General features: G+C 37.7%; 1 protein-coding gene across 1 annotated transcript; it reads left to right on the top strand.

Annotated features, from left to right (window-relative positions):
• Window positions 1-4391: 4391 nt before the first annotated feature.
• Window positions 4392-16745, top strand: LOC104245414 (probable pectate lyase 4). The gene is made up of 5 exons (XM_070150890.1): window positions 4392-4822; window positions 6931-7282; window positions 7362-7572; window positions 7711-7779; window positions 16360-16745. The coding sequence occupies exons 1-5, from the start codon at window positions 4582-4584 to the stop codon at window positions 16576-16578; spliced, it is 1092 nt and encodes a 363-aa protein (XP_070006991.1). The 5' UTR covers window positions 4392-4581; the 3' UTR covers window positions 16579-16745.
• Window positions 16746-26692: the final 9947 nt, after the last annotated feature.

Here is a 26692-nt window from a genome sequence, read left to right as displayed (position 1 = left end):
GTCTTTTAAACTGGCCATTTCTATTTAAAATTAAACCCCATGCTCTTTCTGATTTCCAGCCACTAAAGGCACTTAACATATTATCAATCCCACTATTGATCCCTATTTTATTATTTAGCTTATATTAGTATTAAACTGACAGACCATTAAAACTGAACAATTTGCGGGTTTCTAACATCCCGACCTGTTAAAACTAATTGACGACATTTATCCAATCGACTATACGAATTACAACATATAAGTCAACAGCTAATAATCAGAATCGAACAGTACACATAGGTGATTCAAGTTGTACTGACAAAACAAAGAATTACCCTGGAAACTAATTAATCGATCAAACTCATTCCAATCGATTATATAGTTTAAACACATACACTTATCAATGAGCAGACGAAAATTTCGACCAAATAAAAGGTCTGATTTGGAGAAGAAAAAGAAGTTGGAAATAAAATCATTCTAAACAACAAACAACAAAAGAAACAAATAAAAATAGATCAAACGGAAAAGGAAAAAGAATACCTCAAGTAACTAGGTGACCAAACTCAGACTCGACCTTTTTGAGGTCGAATGGACCTTAATCAAGTGTTCTCAACGGAGAACACTTCGACTAAGGTCTATTAGACCCTTAAACCTCTGCTAATTTGGACAAATTCCTGGTTTTTGGATTTTTAGGGTTCTTGGGGCTCAGATTAGGGGTTCGAGCTTTTCTGGTTCGATTCGAACCAAACCAGGCTTGGTTTGGTCACGAGGGAGGTCAGGGGAGTAACTGGTGTGCATTTGGGATCGGTTAGTATAAGTTGAGGTTTGACTCGAATCTTCAGATGAAGATTCGAGACGATGTAGGCTGATTCGAACCAAACGGTTTGCAAATTCGTGTCCAGGGGGTCGATGTGCACTAGGGGTGTTAATTTGGTGGTCACCGGCATCGTTGCCGCCGGGTTTCAGGCTTAGGGATTCAACGACGGCTAGGGTTTGCTGAGGGTTTCGTCTCCGAGTTGATAGAGACGAAGGGGTGAAGGGGGGTGTTTGGTTACTGGGGCGGGAGGTAAGAGAGGAGGGTTTATATACGGGACGAGGGAGTTGAATTTCGGCCGTTGGATCATTGATGATCAACGGCCTTGATCTTTTCACTTAAGGGGACGACGTCGTTTGGTTTAGTGTTGGGAATGGGTCAATCCAGGTACCAGTGGGTCGGGTATCTAGGAAAGCCTGGAGCCGTTAGATGAAGTGAGATGAATGGCTCAGATCAAATACACCTAAACGACGTCGTTTGGAAACCCAGGTCGTGGACTGGGTCAGTGTAATGGATTGGGCCTGATTTTTAATCGAATTTTTGGCCCAAATTCGGTATTTTCCTCCCTTTTCATTCTTTTAATTTAAACAAAAATTCCTAATTAAATTAAAGCCAAAATTAAACTACACAAATATTAATTAACATTCAACAAAATTAACACACAAATTAAAACATTTAGTTAAAATAAAATCACACAATGACGACAGATAGAATAAAATGCATATTTTTGTGGTTTTCCCCTTGAAAACTAAATTATGGTTTAATTAATTCCTAAATGCACAATTAAATCCTAAATATGCATGCAACCTGTATTTTTTGTATTTTTTGAATTAACTACGACAAGGTAAACATTTACGGACAAAACAATTACCAAAATGTCACGTAAATTCACAAAATTGTACCCAAAGGCAACCTTTCTTTTTTTTCGATTTCTTTTGGAGTAATTTCCGTGAAGCAAAAATCACGTGCTCACAAGCAATATCCTGCATCTGGAATTTACCTGCATACTTTGATCGCCTAGAAAGCATGTCCATAGGTTTAAAATTCTAGATTCTGCCAATTCCTAAAGATATATGTGTTTGCGTGCACTTGTTGCTATAGTGTGGAGGTCAATGTGAGCCTTTAATTGCATATATGTGAAGTCTTTGGATGTTTTGGTTGTCGCATAGCTTTTGCATTTTTTGAGAAACCTAGATAAGGTCTAGAACCATCCAAATAGAGGCCCAAAGCCTCATGGACCATAGGTATGGGACGGGTAGTGCATGCGTAGGGCACGATTTAGAATTGAATTAGAGCGCTCTTAGGTAAACAACTTTAACATAGTAATCGTGTAGTATGAGATGATAGTCTGTGCCCGCTGAATAATATGAGTAACACTACATCTCGAGGTAGTTACGAAATATTATTTATGTTGTACGGGGTGATCCTTTAGGCTAAAAAACTTAGGACCCCCCCCCCATTTTCTTTCTTTTTCTACTAGAATCAAAAATAGTTGTACCCCTCTGTTCAAGACCTTTTATAATAAAATTCTTAAATGTTGTGCTCTCTCTCTTCGTTTATTTGATAATATAGACTAATCCATATAATTTAAGTTTGGCTAGGACCGACAGTTGTGGACCTCGATGAGTGCCTAACACCTTTTCCTTGAGGTAATTTGAGCCTTTACCCGATCTTTGGTAATGCGGACTAGTTAAACCAGAGTCATTTGCAAATAGGTGCCCTACCGCACCTTGAAAATCGTTAGGTGGTGACTCTCCTCTTTTAAAAAGGGGCACAACAGGGACAACATTTGGGACCCGAGCGATGGCTGCACCACCACGAGTATCAGTGAGGGAAAAAAAAGTAAACATAAAATTAAACATTCTAAGGAAAGATCTACTTACGTGACATATTCCACTTCTCAGGGAATAACCCCAATTCAGCCGGAATCAAGTCCGAAGTCCTCATTCGGACAAAACAACCTTGCCAGCCTCGATCCCGATCTTCGTCGATACTTGAGAATGGGGTTTTACTGGCGCGACACACGAGCTTTATCAGCCCCTCCCGGAATAGTTGAGGACTGTATAAACGAAGCATGTGATCCACGATGAACCAGCAGGAGTCAATTTTGCTCACGAAAAACCGAAAGAGGATCACAATCCTCTACATTGAAGGATGAATCTGACCGAGGCATACCTCGTATCTCTTACAGAAGTTTATGCTGACCGGGTCCACTGATCCCAATGTAACGAGATAAGCGTAAACACTCAGATATCCCTCGACATGGGTGGTAATAGCCTCCTCGGGGTCGGGGACCACTATATTTTCATCGGCCCAGTTGCAGTCTTTGTGGACTGTAGGGAGGACCTCTTCGGTAATCGAGCAGATGTATCTCGAGACCTCCTCACAATGACCCTGTATGGAGGAAGGCTTTTCAACCTTTAAATCATCGTTGACCGAGCATCCCCAGGGGATGAACATTTTCAAGGGGGTTCGAGTGCTAGTTCATCAACAGCCATATCCGGAGCGGTCTCCTCGACCTTAGTGGCTGGCCGCGAAGTAGAAGGAGCTTCTTTCTGGGGAACAGTTTTGGAAGTCTTTGCCATTCTTTTAGAAAGTAAAAATGGAGAAAAATCTGGAAAAGATGAAGAAGGAAAGGAAATTGAAGGATTAAACTTGTTGGCTTGAGAAGAAGATGGGAAAAAATTTCTGCAAAGGACCTTGAGTATTGAAATTCTAAAGGTACGAGGGTAGAAGGTTTGATGTAAAGTGAAAATGGACAAAGGAGGGGGTATTTATAGTAGTTAAGCGATGCTTCACGTCTAGGGACAGCCAACCGGTGGCTGACATGCATTTAATGCCATTATGACGTAATTGATGAGACGTTTCGGGTTTTTGTCGTTTCTCCCGCGATGTGTCGAAGTAGGAATCGGAAGCTCATGTCGTTTCTCGTCATTTACTTTCCGAGAAACACGGGGACTATCGACGCAAAGTCCCATCGAGCCAGAATCCGGGGGCATGACGCCTGCCCCCGAGAATATCGAGGTCATGGCTCCAGAATCTGTCCTAGCCTCGATCGACTTTAATGAACATTATCGGACAATCAGGCATAGCCAATAGAAGGCTGAAATATCCTTGATCGTCCGGATATCACGACGGGGATATCGTCACGTATCGATAAGGAACCGACAATCAGTTAATGAGAAGATTTTCTACTTTTTATAGAGTTGTACCTAAAGTAGGATTCCCCTACTATATAAATGTCGTCAGTTAATTCATGAAGTACATTGTACCACGCACTCTAAAGCAATATATTATTATTTTATCTGTTATTAGCTCTTTCTCTTATTCTTTATTGCTGGTCGTGGTAAGCCCGGATCAAGGGTGACTATTTCACTAAGGCTGGAACTACCTTACTCGTATGGTTTGAATTTATTCTGTCTTTGTTTGTTCAATATTGACTTAATTTATCGTTTTGTATCGAATTAATCTGTATATCATTAAAACAACTTACAAATAGGGTAAACAATCTTTAAAATAGAATACACCATTTAACTATTTATTTATTTACCTCATATTTTAGTAGTATAAAACGTCAGTTTAACTTTTTACTTAGAATGGTCGGGGCGGATTCTAAGCTAAGAGTTTGTTTAAGAGAAAAAAGTGTCGGCAGGTTTCAGTTTCAAGAGTCATAGATGGAGACAACAAAGAAGTGATAGTACAATTTAATGCCAAGTTTCAATTTTTGGCGTTAAGCTTCAAAGAAATCAATACTAGAGTTACTACAATACAATCAAAGACTTCCATAAATGGGGAACCACCATCCCCGTTACAAACACCACCATCACCATCAACAAGGCCCCCCATTTCCTGTGCCTCCAGTACCCACAGCTCAATCCCAGAACACAGTGAGTACTCAAATGGGTTTGGTTTTGCCTTATGGTCAAGTTGACTCTAGCTTGCGTGCTCTAGCTGGTCAAGCTGAGGGCTTTGGCGGTTCTTCCATTGGTGGTCGTGATGGTCATATTTATCAAGTTATTAATCTCAATGGTTAGTTTGCTTTTCTTATTCCTTGTGTTTGGGTTGATGATAAGTTATGGGTTAAAATTATTTGTTGTGATAAGTTATGCTACTATGGTAAAAGAGCAGCCCGGTGCGCAAGGCATCCGGGAAGGGTCGCTCCTCTTTGGTGTGTGATGTAGACAATCTCTAATGCAAGCATTTGTGGCTGCTTCCACGGCTCGAACCCGTGACCTATAGGTCACACGGGACAACTTACAGTTGACCCAAGGCTCCCATCTTTTTCTTTTGTTGGGAGGACATAGTTTTTCCTGCTTAATGGAAAATATAGTGGAATGTGTTTGATTTTGGAATTGATGTTGTTCTAAGTACTTAAGTAGTTTTGTGGGTATAACTACCGGCCTAGATAAAGACAAGCATTAGTGGATAGTGTTATCCGGTACTTATGTTGGTGGGAGGTAGCAGGTACCTTTTTTACCGGCCTAGATAAAAAAAACTAAGTGATTTCTTCATGTCTGTCCAAGCATTGGTGGATCGTGTTATCTGGTACCTATGTTGGTGGGAGGTAGTAGGTACCTCGTGGAATTAGACGAGGTGCGTGTAAGCTGGTCCCGATAACGGAGATAAAAAAAATTGTTTCGCTGGTAAATGTGAATTCTTTTGAATTGGTTGACACGGCATTGACTTCCCATTTCTTATATCTGTTCTGCCTTAATAAAAACTGCAGTTGGTTGATCAACTATGCCTTAGACCTAAATTAGTTGTGATTGGCTATTTGAATGCTCTATATCCATTCTGCTCTGTTCATGTAAGCTTCATTCTAATGCTAAATCATTCTCCTTTTAGGGAAAATCAAGTTACTCTATATTTCACACTTCTCCTGAATAGTTGTTTAATCCGAACTTGTTGGTATAGTCTATATGGATCATTGTCTTTTATTGTGTATTATCTTTAGCTAAATATGCGTTGATTTTTGAAAGAGTAGTTAATTTTGCAATGTACCAAGAGATTCATTTGAGACAACTTCTCATTTTAGATTTACCTCATCCCCTTTTCACTTTTAATCGTCATATTATCACAGTCACAAAATTCATTTAAGGTTTTTTTGATATAACATCAATTGCTTATGTCTTATTATTGGACAGAATGCAAAAAGGTCCTTCCTTTTCTTTTGCTTCATAAGTTTTCACATCTGTGGTACTGTCTGCATTTTAGGTTGTACCATAGGTTGAATGTTTGTTGGGCTCACGATCATCATTAAGCATTGGTGAAAAACCAATAAGAAGATTAGTGCAAGTTGGGATCACTCCATCGGAAAGTTAGCAGTATTACCATTGTACTTGATACCCTGTCACAGTTTACTAACATCACTATCCTTGCACATGTGCAATCAAAGTCATTTGAGTTTCTTGGTTGTCATTCTTATACCAGTTTTAGAAAAATAAGATAATGGATATGGCAAAAGCTTTTGGCTTTCCCTTTGTTAGTATGGTGTGTACCGGGATGCTGATTCTTCCAAAAGCCAGCTACGACCTCCTCCCTGATCTTGGCTTTCTTATCTTTCATGTTTCCATCCCACATCTTGCTCTTCTACAACCTCCTGTAACTATCATTAGCGTCACTTGTCACAAAAATGCGTTACATTTAAGACAAATGTCAAAGAAAATGGTTTAGGCAGAGGATCTCTCAAGAATGCTACTGAAGTTGCTCTGAGAATGAAAAATTGGACAAGTTTATAGAGCATAGCGGGAGACGTGATGGTGTAACATGATTTAATAGCATGGCGGGGGTGGTGATGAGGGAATGGCGTTCCTCTTCCCCAGGGAAGGGGAGGTGGTACAAGGGGCGAGTGTCAGAGGAAGCATCGGCGTTGCATTTACTGGGGCAACTAGGATTAGAGGAAGCATTGATGTTGCATTTGTTTGTTACCCTTATGTTATTATTTTAACTTATGTATGGTGAGAGCTAGGATTCCGTTTAAGGTATTTTAAGGGAATGGAATGGAATGTAATAAGTTCAGACAGAATAAGATAACAGGGGTGGAGCTCTTGGTTGTGGATTCATTGTAGTGTGACTATCTTTTATTGTTCGTTTCCGCTGATAATAATATAAGATTTATATATCGCACATTATTGTAGATGATGGGCCAGGATCACTTCGAGATGGATGTCGTAAAAAAGAACCTCTATGGATCGTCTTTGAAGTTTCAGGGACGATTGAACTCCGATCTTATTTGAGTGTGTCGTCTTACAAAACTATTGATGGGCGAGGCCAAAGAATCAAAATCACAGGGAAAGGTTTGAGGTTGAAAGAATGTGAACATGTGATCATCTGCAATATAGAGTTTGAGGGAGGCAGAGGACCCGATGTTGACGCCATTCAGATTAAACCAAAGTCGAGGCATATTTGGATAGATCGTTGTAGCCTTAGTGACTATGACGATGGTTTAATTGACATCACAAGGGAGAGCACAGATATTACTGTTTCTAGGTCAGTCAAACTTTCTTTATCATATAGTATCTTGTTATGGCATCTATTTTTGGATCTTGAACTTTGTTGTTGCGACCAGGTGTCACTTTTCAAAGCATGATAAGACCATGCTTATTGGAGCAGATCCTTCTAATTGTACCGACAGATGTATGCGGGTCACCATTCACCACTGCTTTTTTGATGGAACTAGACAGCGGCATCCTCGTGTTAGATTTGGCAAAGTACATTTGTACAACAACTACACCAGGAACTGGGGAATTTATGCTGTTTGTGCAAGTGTAGAATCACAGGTAGTACCGCTTTTAGCAGCTTTTTCCTCTCTCTCTCTCTCTCTCTTCTCTTTTTAAAGGTTGGGAAAGTAGGGTTATGTAAATTCAGTAATATCTGTCCTTGCTATTGTTGTTGATAACTTAAATATCTCGTGTCAGATATATTCCCAGTGCAACATATATGAAGCTGGACAAAAAAAGGTGGCCTTTAAATATCTCACAGAGAAGGTAAATCTACTACGTAAATTTATTTTATTTTGCAACAAAACCCATGTGATAAATCATCTACTGTTTTCTTTTATGCAAAAGATTTCCAATTCTTTCTCTTAGACAGCAACTTGGATTGCGCAGTAGACTTGTGCAGTCTTAAGTCTTAACCTTTAAACTTGACGAGTCCAAAGTTAGCAGTAAATTTTATGATGATCCTTCTTCCTGAAGTCCTAATCGTCATACTACAGTAGATTATGTGTAATCAGCTTTTTGCCTTAGTACCCTTTTTCCGCCTTAGTACTAGAGCTTAGGGCCTAAAAGGGAATTGAGAATGAAAATCAGAAGGAGAAGGACATTTACTGTCATGAGGAAATCTCAGGATGCAGCATAACCTTCAAAAATTTTTTTTGCTATTTAACTGTTTCTTGTAAGACTGTCTATTCTTGCATCCCCTAAACTTTTCAGGAGATTGCTGTGTCCCTTCAGGGGGAGAAGTGCCATATAAAACTATTTCTATTGTGGCAATGAGCCCCCTACGCTAATATTTGTGGCATTTAAATCTATTTGTTGTGAGAAAGATAGCAAGTTACCCTTTTCTGCATGGTTTATCTGTACAAAAGGTTTAAACCCCAACGCTGTAAATGAAAATGTTTAATCTATATTTAATCAAAAATTAAGTTGCTCTTCATGTCTCTGCCTCTGTAGTCGCAAAGTATAGCTGGTGGTGCCAATCCTTGATAAAGAAGTTATGATAGGTTGTTGACCAGGGTAAAAACCCGTCGTACTATGAGGAATCCTTTGAGTACTGAAACATGAATAGATCAGATTGAATATTCTTATTCATCTACACGATCCCAACTAACTTGGATTGAAGGATAGTTGGTTGATTAATTGAATGAGAAAGTGAAAAGGGGAAATGAGGATGAAAATCGGAAGGAGAAAGACATTTACTGTCATGAGGAAATCTTAGGATGCAGCATAACCTTGAAAAACAATTCTGCTATTTAACCGGTTCCTGTAAGACTGTCTAGTCTTGCATCCCCTAAACTTTTTGGGAGATTGCTGTGCCCCTTCTGGGGGAGAAGTGCCATATAAAACTATTTCTATTGTGGCAATGAGCCCCCTACGCTAATATTTGTGGCATTTAAATCTATTTGTTGTGAGAAAGATAGCAAGTTACCCTTTTCTGCATGGTTTATCTGTACAAAAAGTTTAAACCCCAACGCTGTAAATGAAAATGTTTAATCTATATTTAATCAAAAATTAAGTTGCTCTTCATGTAAACTCTGCCTTCTGTAGTCGCAAAGTATAGCTGGTGGTGCCAAACCTTGATAAAGAAGTTTCGATAGGTTGATGACCAGGGTAAAAACCGTCATACTATGAGGAATCCCTTGAGTACTGAAACATGAATAGATCAGATTAAATATTCTTATTCATCTAAATGATCCCAACTAACTTGGATTGAAGCGTAGTTGGTTGATTAATTGAATTAAGTTGCCCTTCAGAAAATATGCTGATACTTGGTGCTTATTCAAAGGGTATGGTTGGAAGATCAAAAGACAACAACAACACAACAACAACGACCCAGTATAATCCCACAAGTGGGGTTTGGGGAGGGTAATATGTACGCAGACCTTACCCCTACCCCGAAGGGTGAGAGGCTGTTTCCAGGAGACCCTCGGCTCAAAAAAAGCAACAGGAGCCGATATATTAGTACCATAAAAATGCATAATACAATAACAACAATATAAGAGATATACAACAACAACAACGACCCAGTATAATCCCACAAGTGGGGTCTGGGGAGGGTAATATGTACGCAGACCTTACCCCTACCCCGAAGGGTAGAGAGGCTGTTTCCAGGAGACCCTCGGCTCCAAAAAAGCAACAGGAGCCGATATATTAGTACCATAAAAATGCGTAATAAAATAACAACAATATAAGAGATATGAAATACAGAATACGAAATACGAAATAGATGGCTGGTATAGTAAAACTAGCAGGTAAAGCCCTGCATCAATAGACGACCAATTACATTCTTAGTCTAACTTCTAACTGGCTAGTCTCACTCTATTGTGTTGTAGAAATATTCACAAGTTTCTCCTAACCTATAACCTTAATGCTCGACCTCCATAATTCCCTGTCAAGGGCCATGTCCTCAGTAATCCTAAGTCGCGCCATGTCCTGTCTGATCACCTCTCCCCAGTACTTCTTAGGTCGCCCTCTACCTCTCCGCGTGCCCACTACAGCCAGTCGTTCACACCTCCTCACCGGTGCATCAGTGCTCCTCCTCTGAATGTGCCCGAACCATCTGAGTCTTACTTCCCGCATCTTGTCCTCCATGGGGCCACACCCACCTTCTCTCGAATATCTTCATTCCTAATCTTATCCACCCTAGTATGCCCGCACATCCACCTCAACATCCTCATCTCTGCTACTTTCATCTTCTGGATGTGTGAGTTCTTTACCGGCCAACATTCAGTTCCATATAACATGGCAAGCCTAACCACTGCTCTATAAAACTTACCTTTTAGTAACGGTGGCACTTTCTTGTCACACAAGACTCCCGACGCTAACCTCCACTTCATCCACCCCACCCCTATACGGTGTGTGACATCCTCGTCAATCTCCCCGATCCCCTGAATAACCGATCCAAGGTACTTGAAACTACCCCTCTTGGGAATGACTTGAGAGTCAAGCCTCACTTCAACTCCCGCTTCCGTCGGCTCAACTCCAAATTTGCACTCGAGGTATTCCGTCTTCGTCCTGCTCAACTTGAAACCTTTAGACTCAAGAGCATGTCTCCAAATCTCTAGCCTCTCGTTGACGCCGCCTCGTGTCTCGTCAATTAGAATAATGTCATCAGCAAATAGCATGCACCATGGCACCTCCCCTTGAATATGATGAGTCAGTGCATCCATCACCAGGGCAAATAGGAATGGGCCGAGCGCAGACCCTTGGTGCAACCCCGTAACAACTGAAAAGTGTTCAGAGTCGCCTCCTACTGTCCTAACCCGAATCTTAGCTCCAGCATACATGTCTTTAATCACCCTAATATAGTCAACCGGGACCCCTTTATCCTCTAAGCAGCAATATAAGAGATATGAAATACAGAATACGAAATACGAAATAAATGGCTGGTATAGTAAAAACTAGCAGGTAAAGCCCTGCATCAATAGACGACCAATGACATTCTTAGTCTAACTCCTAACTAGCTAGTCTCACTCTATTGTGCTGTAGAAATATTCACAACTTTCCCCTAACCTACAACCTTAATGCTCAACCTCCATAATTCCCTGTCAAGGGCCATGTCCTCAGTAATCCTAAGTCGCGCCATGTCCTGTCTGATCACCTCTCCCCAATACTTCTTAGGTCGCCCTCTACCTCTCCGCGTGCCCACTACAGCCAGTCGCTCACACCTCCTCACCGGTGCATCAGTGCTCCTCCTCTGAATGTGCCCGAACCATCTGAGTCTTACTTCCCGCATCTTGTCCTCCATGGGGGCCACGCCCACCTTCTCTCGAATATCTTCATTCCTAATCTTATCCATCCTTGTATGCCCGCACATCCACCTCAACATCCTCATCTCTGCTACTTTCATCTTCTGGATGTGTGAGTTCTTTACCGGCCAACATTCAGTTCCATATAACATGGCAGGCCTAACCACTGCTCTATAAAACTTACCTTTTAGTAACGGTGACACTTTCTTGTCACACAAGACTCCCGACGCTAACCTCCACTTCATCCACCCCACCCCTATACGGTGTGTGACATCCTCGTCAATCTCCCGATCCCCTGAATAACCGATCCAAGGTACTTGAAACTACCCCTCTTGGGAATGACTTGAGAGTCAAGCCTCACTTCAACTCCCGCTTCCGTCGGCTCAACTCCAAATTTGCACTCGAGGTATTCCGTCTTCGTCCTGCTCAACTTGAAACCTTTAGACTCAAGAGCATGTCTCCAAATCTCTAGCCTCTCGTTGACGCCGCCTCGTGTCTCGTCAATTAGAATAATGTCATCAGCAAATAGCATGCACCATGGCACCTCCCCTTGAATATGATGAGTCAGTGCATCCATCACCAGGGCAAATAGGAATGGGCTGAGCGCAGACCCTTGGTGCAACCCCGTAATAACTGGAAAGTGTTCAGAGTCGCCTCCTACTGTCCTAACCCGAGTCTTAGCTCCATCATACATGTCTTTAATCACCCTAATATAGTTACTCGGGACCCCTTTATCCTCTAAGCAGCTCCATAAGACCTTCCTAGGAACCTTATCGTACGCTTTCTCCAGATCAATAAACACCATGTGGAGATCCTTCTTCTTATCTCTGTACTGTTCCACCATCCTCCTAATAAGGTGGATAGCTTCTGTGGTAGATCGTCCCGGCATGAACCCGAACTGGTTGTCTGAAATAGACACCGTCCTTCGCACTCTCATTTCTACCACTCTCTCCCAAACTTTCATGGTATGACTTAGTAATTTGATGCCCCTATAGTTGTTACAGCTCTGGACATCACCTTTGTTCTTATACAACGGGACCATTGTACTCCACCTCCACTCTTCAGGCATCCTATTAGTCTTGAATATAACACTAAACAATGCAGTAAGCCATTCCAAGCCTGCTCTACCCACACACCTCCACAGTTCAACTGGAATTTCGTCTGGCCCGGTAGCTCTGCCCTTTCTCATCTTACGCATTGCCTCCATGACTTCATCGATCTCAATGTCCCTACAATTACTTAATTCATGGTGATTGTCGGCATTCCTCGATTCCCCAAGTATAATATCCTGATCCCCTTCTTCACTTAAAAGTTTATGAAAGTAGGTCTGCCACCTCCTCTTAATCTGGTCATCTCCCATCAAAACTTTGTCGTCATCATCTTTTATGCACCTCACTTGGTCCAGATCCCGAGTTATCCTCTCTCTCGCCTTAGCGAGTCAGAATAACTTCTTCTCCCCACCTTTGTTCCTTAGTTCCTCATACAGACGAGCAAAAGCTGTCGTCTTAGCCTCCGTCACTGCCATCTTCGCCTCCTTCCTAGCTACCTTATACCTTTGACTGTTCTCTCTCTTCTCCTCCTCGTCAGTGCTCCCTACTAACCGCAGGTAAGCCGCCTTCTTTGCTTCCACTTTACCTTTGGACAACTGCATTCCACCACCAATCTCCTTTGTGGCCACCATTGTGGCCCGTAGATATCCCTAACACCTCTCTCGCCGCCTTTCTTATACAGTCCGCCGTCGTCGACCACATTGTGTTTGCGTCCCCACTACTTCTCCAAGCTCCCATTGCCGATAACCTTCCTTCCAACTCCTTAGCTTTATCCTTAGTTAAGGCGCCCCACCTAATCCTGGGGCGTCCTTGTACTGACCTCTTCTTCCTCCTTATCCTAATACAAATGTCCATCACCAAAAGCCTATGCTGCGTTGAGAGGGTCTCACCTGGGATAACCTTGCAGTCCTCGCACAACCTTCTGTCGCATCTCCTGAGGAGGAGATAGTCAATCTGAGTCTTCGCCACCGAACTTTGGTAAGTAACCAAATGTTCATCCCGCTTCGTAAAACTCGAGTTCGCAATGACTAGATCGAAAGCCTTGGCAAAGTCCAACAGCGAAATGCCCCCTCCGTTCCGCTCCCCGAAACCAAAGCCGCCATGCACCTCAGTGTACCCACCTGCAGATGACCCAATATGACCATTGAAATCTCCTCCTATGAATAACCTCTCAGAAGGCGGTATACTACGAACAATCTCATCCAACCCCTCCCAAAAGCGCCTCTTAATATCCTCATCCAAGCCTGTTTGCGGTGCGTACGCGCTAATGACATTTAAAGTACCCTCACCCACCACCAACTTAATAGTCATTAGTCTATCATTTACCCGCCCGACCTCTACCACGGACTCTCTAAGATGGCTATCTACCAGGATACCCACTCCATTCTTACCCCTCAGGACACCAGAGTACCACAACTTATACCCATCCACGTTTTTCGCCCTCGATCCGACCCACCTAGTCTCCTGGACACACGCTATATTAATCTTCCTCTTCTGCAGGATTTTCGCCAACTCTATGGATTTACTCGTTAGTGAACCTATGTTCCATGACCCGATTCTCAACCTATAGGCTCCCTTGCCCCCTCTACCTCCCCTGCTACCCGACCCACCCCCTGACCCCAGCCCCACACTCTGCCCCTGGAAGATCAAAAGACAGCTCTACAAATTAAGAGCTATCTTTGATGAAGGAAAGAAAGTGATAAGGTTCTCATTTCCACTTTACTTCTTTTTCGGACAAGTAAGCAAAATTTTATAGATGTCAGCAGCAGGAAGGAGGTGCTACGTTCAGGGATGTCAAGTAGGGTACCTGCCTCATTTACATCAATCGTTTTACATTAAAAAGCTAGCCAAAGAATAAAATTTGTACTTAAGCCTTATGATGATCTCAAATTTGCCTTAAAAACCTCTTTAGGCGCCTTTCCCTCTAAAATAACCAACAAACCCGTTTCTTAGTTCATTGTGAAGAAATGGACCTTGGCCAAACTCAACTTAAGAAGCTAGCTCATGAGGGGAGGATTGTCTAAGACCATTTGAGGAGACCACAACCATTCTGTCAACCAATGTATGGCTTGGCACTCCCCCACGTACCCATTATCCTGGAGCGTGAATAACATAACATGGGGGGCCAGCAGAAACACAGATGGATCTGGCTCTGATACCATGTAATTCGATGGAAGCAGATATTGTCTTCTACTCATGACTATGTAAGGAACTTAAACAGTTACAAAAATTCTAGCTATGGAAATAAATCTAAACATTACAAAATCTGCTAAATATATTGGAATATATTTACAAATTACAACTCATATTCTATAACATTCATCTTCACCTAAGTTCCATCTCTCTTCCTGTGCTTCACAGGCAACAAGTCTTCTCTTTTTCTCTTGATAACCCAGAAATTCACCTGGAGCCAATGTTTTGGGCCAACCGCATGTTAAAACACAAGCTTTTACCAATTTAGTATTGCTTTGACTTATCAGTTTAATTGGATAAATGTTGGTAGTTCTGTTTTACCGAGTCTTTAGTGCTTTTCTTATTTTTTTGGTGACTGTTGTGGACTTGAACAGTAAGAAGCGGAAAATCTGTTACAGTATATGCCTATAAAAGGCACAAGTAAAGTCACTTTCAGTAGCATCCACTTTTCAGTTTCCTTCGAGTATATTGAGTGTCCTTGTTTAATAGAATAAAAGTTCTGTTCTTCTGCTCAATACAAAGAAGTCTTCCTTTTATCTTAAGGTTATTGCTTTGTGTCTTTGTTTTATTCAACACCGCAGCCTTTGAAACTCGGGGATGATGGGCCCGCCCCTCTCCCTCTACTCTTCTCACTTAAATACCAGAGTTAGTTCGCTTGGCACTGGATTCGAACCAATGACCTAAGACACAAGTCCCTCGACCTTTGCCAGTTGAGCTAATCCTTGGGGACTGGGTAACCAGCTTCTCTTGTTTTTATCTAATGGATGTTAAATGAATAAAATGGATTACCTCATCAGGGGAGGTGTGAAGCTTCTCTATTTTCTCTTGGATTGGGCTTCTGATTAATCTGCATTTTCTCTTGGATTGTCCCTCAAGTTTTCTTCTTCATCCCTGCTTCCTCTCCAGTGGAGTTCTATGCTTGTGGTTGCTCGTCAAATTTCGAAAAGTCAAGAACTTGTTGTAAGTTCAGCAAATCCAGACATTGAACTCATTTTACACCCTTTTCTTGTCAGACTTAACAAGTGAACCGGCATAATTGAGGGATCTTATGTAACATAGCATAGTTCGAGTCAATTGCATGTCCTTGTCAAACAAATTTTCTGCTGGCTTTTCCATCTAAGAAAATTAGTGATCAAGCTGGATAAAGTTATTTTGTTGAGCTGAAAGTTCCAATTCCCTATCAATCTGCCTTTAGATGCGTTTTCTGTAATTCTGCACGAGCATTTTTAGTTTTACTAGCAAGTTCCGATTGTTTCAACACCCCTCCTTGCAATAGCTGATAAATGCGTCCTAACTTCAAAATCCAGAATCAGACATTCAAAGTCAAAATCAAAATAACTGCTGGAGCCCAACCACCCCACACACCAAAAAAAATGGAAAAGAAAAGAGGCTCCACCACACTTCAAGATATGGCGCACGGCTTTTTGGTGGTTATCCAGTCTCTGTCAGCCAGCTGATAGAGCGCCACTTAGGTCCTTGAATAGGTGCCTGCGTATACTCTTCTCAGAATTATTAATGAAAGAAAATGAAAATCATGTAGGAGAACAAAGTGAAAAAGTTCACGGCATTTTTAAGGACTCTGTCTATAGTACGTATACTCTTCTCAGAATTAGTAATGAAAATGCATGGCAAAAGTCATGTAGAAGTCAAATTGAAAAAGCTCACAGCATTTTTAAGAACCTTGTCGAAGGCGCTTTTTGTCGCATGTTATAACAGACAAATTATAATAGTCAGTGTTAAAGTTTGACATTTTCTTTTGCTTATGTACCATCTGTTTGTATATCGTTACTACAATTATCTATGGAGTTGAACTAGTCTCTTCCACTGCCTAATTGGCTTTTTATTTCATCCTACAGGCAGCTGACAAGGAGGAAGGATGCACTGGTAGCATTAAGTCTGAAGATGACTTGTTTGTTTGTGGAACTCAGGCTGGTTTATTGTCTACTTGCAGTGGAAATAACATCTTCAATCCATCCGAATTCTACCAAACCTGGACTGTTGAACGTCCGAGTGATGCTCTCAAACACTACCTTCAACATTGTACCGGATGGCAGTCTATCCCGCGGCCAAATTGATCAGTCTGTCTCCTGTTAGAATGACGTAAATGAACAGAGACAATTACTTAAATGTGTGTGCATATATGCGTGAACGCGGGATGCTTTGTGCACTGAGCTGCCCTTTTTTTTGGGTGCATATATTACTTAAAGGTCATAATGTGTGTGCATATATTGCTTCAAGGTCATTTATCCTTCTTTATTATTGCTATCTCCTGTCTCACGCTTTACTCTATTATTGTTGCCATCATACCTATGCAACATAAACTGCAGTTCAATGAAATAAACAGAGCTTAGGTATTCCTAAAATTTATCACGCTGCAGCCTCTTATGTTCAGAAATACTGCATATAGACCGATTTGATTACCTCTGAGCTGAAAGGGAGTTTTACTACATTGACAGTGTACATGTTCAAGTTTAGTGATAATCGTATGACTTGAGAACTAGAGTCAGAGTTGTGGATGTTGGTCTATGGTTACATAATAATTTGAATAGCTCATACTTGATGTTGTACTCGAGGCGAATTGAGGATTTAAACTTGATAGGCTCATTGTACTGAACTCTTTGAATAGCTCTTTGCACTGAACTCTTTGAATAGCTCTTTGCACTGAACTCATTCTGCTTTTAGAATTATGGGTTCAGATATAATATTTGTTGCAATTTTAGTAAATTTTTACGTATATATTGTTGGACTTTAAGCCATTGGACTTTAAAGTAGAAGAAGTGTGAATTGAAAATGGAGGGAAAATGAAAAATTTGAAGAAGTGAACTTTTGTCTTGCACTTTTTGTGTGCTTATATATAGAATCACTTCTTAAAGCTCTTAAAAGGAGTTGAAGAGAATGAACCCTCGCGCCGTCGTCGTCGTTGCTCGCTCGGCTCGGCTTTGGATTTGGATTTGGAAAACGATCGATAAGATTATTTTTTGGACAAAATTTATTTAATTATTAAATGTCAAATCACTGCTGAAAATACGCCAGAATCTTGCTGAAGATTCAGAGGGTCTCTCTGGCCGCGGTTTAACCGCGGCAGCCAGATTCAGAGAGCCTCTCTGACAGGCAGCGTATTCTTCTGAAAAGGCACCTTTTCCAGACACCTCTTCTGATAATTGCCTATAAATTCTGAGGCAAGACTCCATTTTCAACACACGAAAAACACTCCAGAACTTCTTTCTTTCTGAATACACTGCATCCTAATTCGCAGTCTCTCTCTCAAATTCGTAAGTGTGATTTTGCTCCGTTCTTTGAGTTCGTTGGTATCCTGCAGTTTGTATTGCCACTGTTGCAGGAAGGTTTATTCCGCTTTATCCTGGGAGGATTTAATCCATTACCTTGGCAACATGTGAGGGGGTTAAAATTCCTTAAGGACGCACATATATATTTATATATATATATATATATATATAAATATATATATATATTTATTTGTTTTAACACAGTAACGTTCACATATATATTTATATATTAAGCTTCGTGTCAAAATATTGGATTCAGATTAATCCATCGCACATGAACTGCATTCGCTCTTATTCATTCTAAAGATCAAGTAGTGAATTAAATAGTTGACAATTTCATATTGCATGTGCTTCAGGGATGTGACACATAGTTTAGCTGGTAAGGTTGTCTACAGAAAACTTCAAAACTTAACCAAATAATTGAACAAATCTCACCAAAGTTTTTCAATACAATCTGCAAGTGGTGTAGGAAATTTATTGAGCTTCAAGTACATTAAATGGTTGACTGACTTGCACTGCAATTCTTCATAAGTAGGGTACTCCTTGATCGAGTTGCGACATTTTTTCTACCGTTTTATTGGCGTAGTGCAGTCGCATCACTACCTTTTTGTCGCGCTATATATGTATATATACACGCGTAAAAACACAATTTATTATTGAGAATTGTATATTTTTAATTGTTTTCAAAAATAATAGCCCATAAAATATATAGTTTTGTATATATGTGTATTATATAAATAATATATATTTTATATATTTTTTGGCTAGCAAATGCTTTTAGTTTCGGCTGATAAGTCGATTTTGCATTTTGCCCTATATTATTGAGCATGCCCAACTATGGTCCTAAAAGGATTAAACAGTTATTGCAAATATAATCTGGTTCAGGTGTTTGGAATGAGTTCCACAGAGAATTACCCTATTAATTATAATGTAAGTATAACTTTGTTGATCTTTTAATAACTAAGGCAAGTAGTAAATATGTAGTAAAATGTCACTAGCAGAACTAAGTAGTGTAAACAAGAACGAAAAGGCCTAGAGAATCTTAAAGGCAAAATTATATTAAAATATAACAGGAAGTGAAGGATTGTATATAGGTATTCGTAACACGCAGCAGAAGACAATAACAATCTTAGGAAAATCTTTTTGTGTTTAAAATTTATTTACATGTCAAAGATCGGATCTAAGACGTACCTGGTGAAGAGGGTCTCGTTTCAAAATTTCTTCGATAGTGCGAAGACTCTATGCGTATCCACACCGAGACCGATCCTTACTATCAATGTTAGGTGTTTGCCATAATTTTCTTACCATATTTGGTTTTCCTATTTGTTGAAGGAAAGGGCAATATAATTACCTTAATTGAGTTTTCCTTTTTAAAGAAGGAAATTATAATTCTCCTATATTTGGCTAGTCTTTTTTCTTGTAGGAAAATGTTTGGAGTTCTATAAATTGAAGATATGTCCTTCTCATTCAGTAGCATCCACAATGTAGCCATAGGGGCTTGAGAGTAGTATTTAGGGGGAGAACTTTACGGGACAAGTGTTAGTGTGTCACTTGTGTTTGCCTCTTCGTGAGGTTGTTCTCTCGATATTTCGTACTCTCTTTTTATATAGTGGATTGCTCATCTCCGCGGTGGACATTGGTCAGTTGACCGAACCACGTTAAATGTTTGTGTCTCGTTTGGTATATTTCTCCTTTGTTGTATGATTTATCGTCGCTCAAGGTTTGCTTTGCTAGCTTCCATATGACACCTGACTTTTTCGGTCCTAACAAGTGGTATCGGAGCGAGGTTCAAGATAGGTTCATCTTGGCGGGTCAATTCTAGCCGCAACATATTTGACGATAATCGTGATTTTTGTCTGAGAAATTTGACCGGTGTGCTACGCACATTGAGACAAACTTTTTGGTGGAGATTTGGAGATGCAACCTGTTGGAGGCTATGTGAAGAAGGTGGATCAAGTTTATTTTGTCAGAAAATTCCGGCCAAGGGGTAGAATTGTTAGGTGTTTGCCATAATTTTCTTACCATATTTGGTTTTCCTATTTGTTGAAGGAAAGGACAATATAATTACCTTAATTGGGTTTTCCTTTTTGTATAAGGAAATTATAATTCTCCTATATTTGGCTAGTCTTTTTTCTTGTAGGAAAAGGTTTGGAGTTCTATAAATTGAAGATCCGTCCTTCTTATTCAGTAGCATCCACAATGTAGCCATAGGGGCTTGAGAGTAGTATTTAGGGGGAGAACTTTACGGGACAAGTGTTAGTGTGTCACTTGTGTTTGCCTCTTCGTGAGGTTGTTCTCTCGATATTTTGTACTCTCTTTTTATATAGTGGATTGCTCATCTCCGCGGTGGACGTAGGTCAGTTGACCGAACCACGTTAAATGTTTGTGTCTCTTTTGGTATATTTCTCCTTTGTTCTATGATTTATCGTCGCTCAAGGTTTGCTTTTCTAGCTTCCGCATGACACCTGACTTTTTCGGTCCTAACAATCAACTCTTTGATCAATGAAACCCGCGAACAAATTGAACGAAAAACTAGTACTGAAATTTTTCTCAAAAATCTCAACTCAAATTAGAAGAACAAGAAATACTTTTCTTGTAATTGTATTTTCTCTCTTGACTTTGTATTGCACTCTCACTTTCGCAAAGTGTTTTTTCTTCTCAAGAATTAATAATGCCGCAAATTTTCTCCATCATCCTTTATATAGCATCACTTACAAACTCTTTTCCTATTTGATTGAGGTAATGATTTACTTAAGATATAAATTTATTCCAAAAATAAATTTGATGGAATTTTCTTGGAAGAATTCGTAATCCCATTCTCAATGGGTAACGTTACCGTCGATTTCATGGAACCAAACATTGGAATTTTCTATTGAAAACAAAGAAACCAAATTTGAGGTGGCAGATGTCCTTTTATGGAGTTTTACATGAATTCAAATTTCAATTAGAATTCACTTAATAAAGTTTCATCAAACCTTTTTATTAATATTTGATATAACATTTTTTGTATATAAAATAAGTGTATATATATATATATATATATACTAGTATCTATGAACGTGCGTTGCACGTTAATAATGACACGTGATGATTTAAACGTTTATTTATATAAAGGAACAACAAAATTTATGAGAAAATTTTTATATATAATAATACAAAAATCATCTAAATGCTGAAAAATATTATCACATTAGCATAATACATGAATTCAAAATAAAAGGATATCATCAAAACTTACACAGATAATCAATTTTGTCATGTTAGTTGGATACTTATGTATTATAGTTTAAAAGTATTTAGCATAATGGTATCTTACCGAACACTTCTTTGTAGACGATGTTTTCTTATGTGTATGTTTCCTCCAAATACTTTGGTTGCTCTGTCTTAACCATAACTCTTGTTGTCGATCTTGATATCCCTCTTGAGAGTGCAACATATAATTGTTCGTGTAAGAAAACATATGAAAATTATTTTCACACAAATTTAAAAGGATATTCCTTAGTTTCGGAAGACGAAAGTTGATTTCAGGAATAAGAATATACTTAGAAGCAAATAGACCATTATCATAATTTTGCTATATGACATTATTGTTAAGACTTCAATATACCATTTGTGTGTTATTACTTAACTTATTCGGCGTATCTAAATTTTTCAGTAGCATGACTATGACAGACATATTTTTCTTCAAAAATCAACCTATATACAATGGAAGATCAATTTTAACTTAGTCTATCATATATGCGGTGACACTAAAATACGTAAATAATAAACTTGGCAACAAACATGTATGGTAGAAGGTCATTTGGTATTTAAGTATTCTTCTTGATAGTAATTATTGGTAACATTTTTTGCTGAGTCAAAAATTAAAAGATATTTTATTTTACGATAAAATTTTGCAGTCAATCTTTTATTTATTTGATCAACATATTCATTTTTGCTAACTAAGATTAATTTTTAATTTCTATCATGCAATGTACAAATTGTGTTTTAATCTAATGATAGAAATATTTACCCTATTAAATGCACTACTATTATTATTGAGGTTGATAACCAAGTGTTCTGGAATAACCAAATCATCTTTTATTGGATACTCTTCTTCGTCTCCGACACGAAACAAGAAGCTACTGAATATTGGATATATTCTTACGTTATCTTTCTTGTCAATTGAATCTTTTTTATTGAGGCCAAAGTATAACTTTAGCGATTTTGAAACTACTGGTAGTACTTGATAGAAATCACCTTCCAAACCATTAATTTTCCACCAAACAGTTCATTAATATCCAATATATCTCTAGAACTCTAGGCAATTGTTTTGATCGTTTGACACTTAGCTATAAGTGCGCCATCACATACTATCAATTTTGCTTTCCTTTTAAATTTAGTATCATTGCTCTGCTTGGATATATTTGTGATGGTTATTTCAGTTGTTTGAAGAGGTATATCAAATCTAAAGTAGGTGGTCTCATAATAAAATCGTTGCTGGTACACCATTTGTTATTATTGCTAACAGTATTATGCCTCTTGATATGATATTTGCAAGTAATGCATGACATAAAAATATTATTTCAATCCCGCCGGAGGCATCTACAAAGAATAATCCCGCTATACCAAAGTCGACTCTTCATAATATAGTCTTGAAAGCTTGTTCTTGTTTAGGATCTAGCTTTGATTGTGCTTCCTCAAACACTTGTATAGCATTTTGATTCTTAATAATATAATAACCTTTTTAGTTTGTATTTTAGTTTTTTTAATCTCTAACACTTTTTTATGGAATAAATTTATGTACCCTAAGATTATTTTTAACTTGAAAAATAATTACTCATATGATGAATTTAAAAAATAATTGAATTGGATTCTCTTGCTAAATAAGTAATTGAAAGATTTAATTATTTGATTTTAACTTAAAAAATAATTTATTTTATGTTGATTCAGATCTTAATATTAGTTCATCTCTTGTCTTGAATATTTAATCTTAATTATAATTTTATCCACCATGAATTTTAGTTTTCAAGAGTAAAAAATTGATCTCACATTTCACTTTTAGATATTTATGTTTGTAAAATCATTAGTGGTATTGACTCTTACCAATCATTTTTCTTTCTCTTTCTCACACATTTATTTTCTTAAATATTTTCTTAGTTGTTGTTTAAGAATTGGATATTTTTCAATATTCATAGGAAAATAATTCAAATACAATATAAAAATATATTATCGTGGGGATATTTTTTTTCTCAATTTCAACGCTTTATGCAGCCAATTTGATATTACTTTTATTTTTCTTGGTATTGGACATTATGGTGTGGTTATGTATTTCCAATACGGAGGATTCTTATGAAATTAATTTTATTAAACCTTCCTACATATTTAATCTATATCTATATCTATATGTCTATCTATACATGAATACAATGTCGGTTTACAAAAATAACCTTATAACATTAAGCATAATAACCACAATAAAAGGACATAATCGATAGTTAATTTTCTCCATACGTATATCAGTTTACAAAAATAACTTTATAATATTAAGCATAATAACTCACAATAAAAGGACATAACCGGTAGTTTCTCTATCTCTTTTTAGGTTTTATCCGGACAAGAGTCTGTGTGAATAAATCTAATATAGATTTCTTAGATGACGCTGAAATTTATAGTGGAGCGTATTACACAGATTGAAATACACCGTCCTAAGGAAAATAAAGGGTGGTTTGTCATATGAGAGTCAAATTTTCCAATATACCACGGGCTAATTAACATGCCTTGTTTTTTATTTTTATTTTTTCACCTCATTAAGAACTATGTCTCATATATATACGATTGAAGGAAAGTAAATATCTTTCGGTTTTTGGAGCTTAAACAGATTTTAGGTGCCATCATTCTAGTATATTCATCCATATTAAAGTTAGCGTACTTTGGTTGTTGGAATGACCTTTGTGATATTAATTATATTCTTTATCAGGAAGATAAGCTCAATTTCAGGAGTTATGTAGGATTCCTAACGTGTAGTATTATGTCCTAAAACTAATAGAATTATAAGACTAATATCTAAATTTTCGGTTATGTCCTTTTATTATGAGTTATTATGTTTAATATTATAAGGTTATTTTTGTAAACCGACATTGTATTCATACTTTTATAATATATATATATATATATATATATATATATATATATATATATATATATATATATTATATTATTTTAACCAAGAGATATAATCTAATTTTCTATTCCAAATATAAAACTTCAATTTGTTCACAATATTAATTATATCCTTTGTGCTAGCAAAAAATATAATAATATTTTATTTAGATTAATAACTAAATTTATTTGACTAATTAAATTCTTTAATTTAATTACCAAACAATAAAATAATTTATCTTTTAGCAAAGATCAGAACACTCAGTTAGTGTACGACCCCATAAGTTCAATACTAAGCTGGTAGTAAATAGATCATATCAATATACTAATCAAGGGTGGCGTCTAGCAACACTCTTTAACGACCGGATAAAATGAAGTATACAATTTACTCTTAAGAATCAGTAGAAGAATAATGTAGTAATTCCTTATGTCCTTATAGCTCTGGGTCACCCTAGGATATGGTTCAACTGTCAAATCCTAATAGGCGACCAACTATGTGTTCATGTCAAATATAATCGACCATTAAATGACCTAAGAAACTCTTTACTTCTTTCATTCAATTGCCCTGGTCAAGGTCTTAGTTTGGTTGTTTATAATTCATGACAACATGAAGCTTAAACTCATTACCAAGAGTTGACAGATTCCATCTTGATCAATCACTAATTCTACAAGTATTTAATCGTACCCAATATCCTTTCAACTATCGCCCTAGGGCCATAGGTGTCTAGTATCAAAGTACAATAAATAACTTGTCAATTACTATGACGATCTCAGGTCAAAGGAATTTTTTACATTACATTCTTCAAAAGAATATCCTATTGACGGTTTATGGTAATTCTAACCATTATGAGTTATCCAATGAGTCAGTTCAATGATCATATCTCTATATGCATCATCTATCTATGTGATTTAGTTAATGGGATCAACTAATCTTTATCCCATAAAGACAATCACATAAATATTGATATAACCGAATTACTAATGTCCAAATTAATAATCCTATGATCAAGAACAGATTTAGATTAAATTATAAGAAACTTCACTCTCATATTCCTGATCTCCATCACAATGTCAACTCTCAAAATTTAATCAAGGACCTTATCAAATTAATTAAGCAATTAATAACAATGATAAAAGAATATCAAATGCCATATATATTTTATATCAAATAACGTTCACAAAAATATGTTCAAATCATCAAATATGAGACTTGAACAAGAGTATATCTACTAAATCCCTAACAGGAAGTCATCCTTCAAAAGGTTCAATCAAACTCTAGATAGAAATTAGCTATTCATAGTTCTGCTAAAAATCATATGTATAATTGAAAGAATTTCGTGTAAGTCGTTGCTTGCAATTGTACCAACCATATCTCCCCTCTTCAAAACTTGTCTAATCTTTAAAAACTAAGTTAAAGAGGTATTTATATGCTAGGATACAATTAAAGACGAAATAACTAAATCCTAAGCTGAGTAGGAGTCAACACGCCTCGGAACAAAGCTTGGCACCCTTCTTTGCTCGCCCTGGAGCTCGCGAGACAGCCTCTAGCGCAAGGTACTGGGCGCCTCTGGCCTTGCCTAGCGCCCTCTGGGGCGAGGTGCTCTTGCGGCCACGCATCATGGTTCCTTTCGTGCTCTATTTTTGTTGTCTTTAACGCCTCTTTGTCAAATTTTTATTCTACTTCATTTCCAAGTGAGCCTACACACAAAATAACGCAATGAAGCGCAAACGTAACATAAATTGTTAATATTTACAAGTAAAGCATAGGGCAAATTGCACGGATTTTTTTTACAAGTAAAACATAGGGCAAATTGCATGGATTAAGAAAAGTAAGTCACATATTTTAACTAACTTGCACGGATTTTTGTTTTGCATATCTTTTCTCAACTGGCATCAATTTACACTTTATCTACTTTCTCTATCCCAGTTTATGTATCATACTTTCTTTTTTAGTATGTCCAAAAAAGAATATCATACTTTCTATATTTAGAGATAATTTAACTTTAAATTTCTTACTTTACCCTTAATGAAATGATTTACAATCACATAAATATCTATTGTTTGTTTTAGATTATAAATTTCAAAAATCTTTATTTTTTTTCTTAAATTTCGTGCCGAGTCAAATAATACCAAATAAATTAGGACGGAGGGAGTATCATTTTTCTTAATAGACACACGCCAGTTGCCAACCCAAGAAAATCCAAAAATATAATTCAATTTATGAGACACACTTTTATTATTAATATATTTAGAAAGGAATGATATATTTTTATATTTGGAAACAATTTAATTTTAAACTTTCTAATGTACTTATTTTACCTTTAATGAAAAGTTTTTATATATAGTCAAACAAATGTTATGAAATATTTAAGATCACAAGTCTCAAATACCTTATAATCACATAAGTATTATGGCATAGTTTATTATTATAAGTTTGAAAAGTTTTTCTTCTTAAATTTCATTCTGAGTCAAACTACGTCAGAAGCAAATCTACTTGTACCGTTGAAGGGTCATTGGACCCCGTAAATTAAACTTTGAAATCTTTTTTAAATATGTATGTGGTATACCTTAAAAAATAATTTTATAAATAACTTGTCACCCTAAACATACTAAAAGCTTTTAAGGGACACTGAAAAAAATAATGGTGCCCCCGTCACATAAATTGAACGGAGGAAAAAAGCTTTCTTCTCGAACTGACTGCATATAAATTTTGAATTTGACCCAGCTACTCAAAGTTAGTTAGGCTTTTAAATTTACTCTA

Source organism: Nicotiana sylvestris, chromosome 7 (genome assembly GCF_000393655.2).
Source record: "Nicotiana sylvestris chromosome 7, ASM39365v2, whole genome shotgun sequence".
Lineage (NCBI taxonomy): Eukaryota > Viridiplantae > Streptophyta > Magnoliopsida > Solanales > Solanaceae > Nicotiana > Nicotiana sylvestris.
Note: the sequence above shows the minus strand (reverse complement) of the source record. Positions and strands in the feature narration are given on the sequence as shown.

Excerpts from the sequence above, each read along its gene's own strand:
- LOC104245414 (XM_070150890.1), top strand. The coding sequence starts at position 4,582 with ATGGGGAACCACCATCCCCGTTACAAACACCACCATCACCATCAACAA. Across the intron at positions 4,823-6,930 it reads TCAAGTTATTAATCTCAATG|ATGATGGGCCAGGATCACTT; the intron begins GTTAGTTTGCTT and ends ACATTATTGTAG. Across the intron at positions 7,780-16,359 it reads TTAAATATCTCACAGAGAAG|GCAGCTGACAAGGAGGAAGG; the intron begins GTAAATCTACTA and ends TTCATCCTACAG.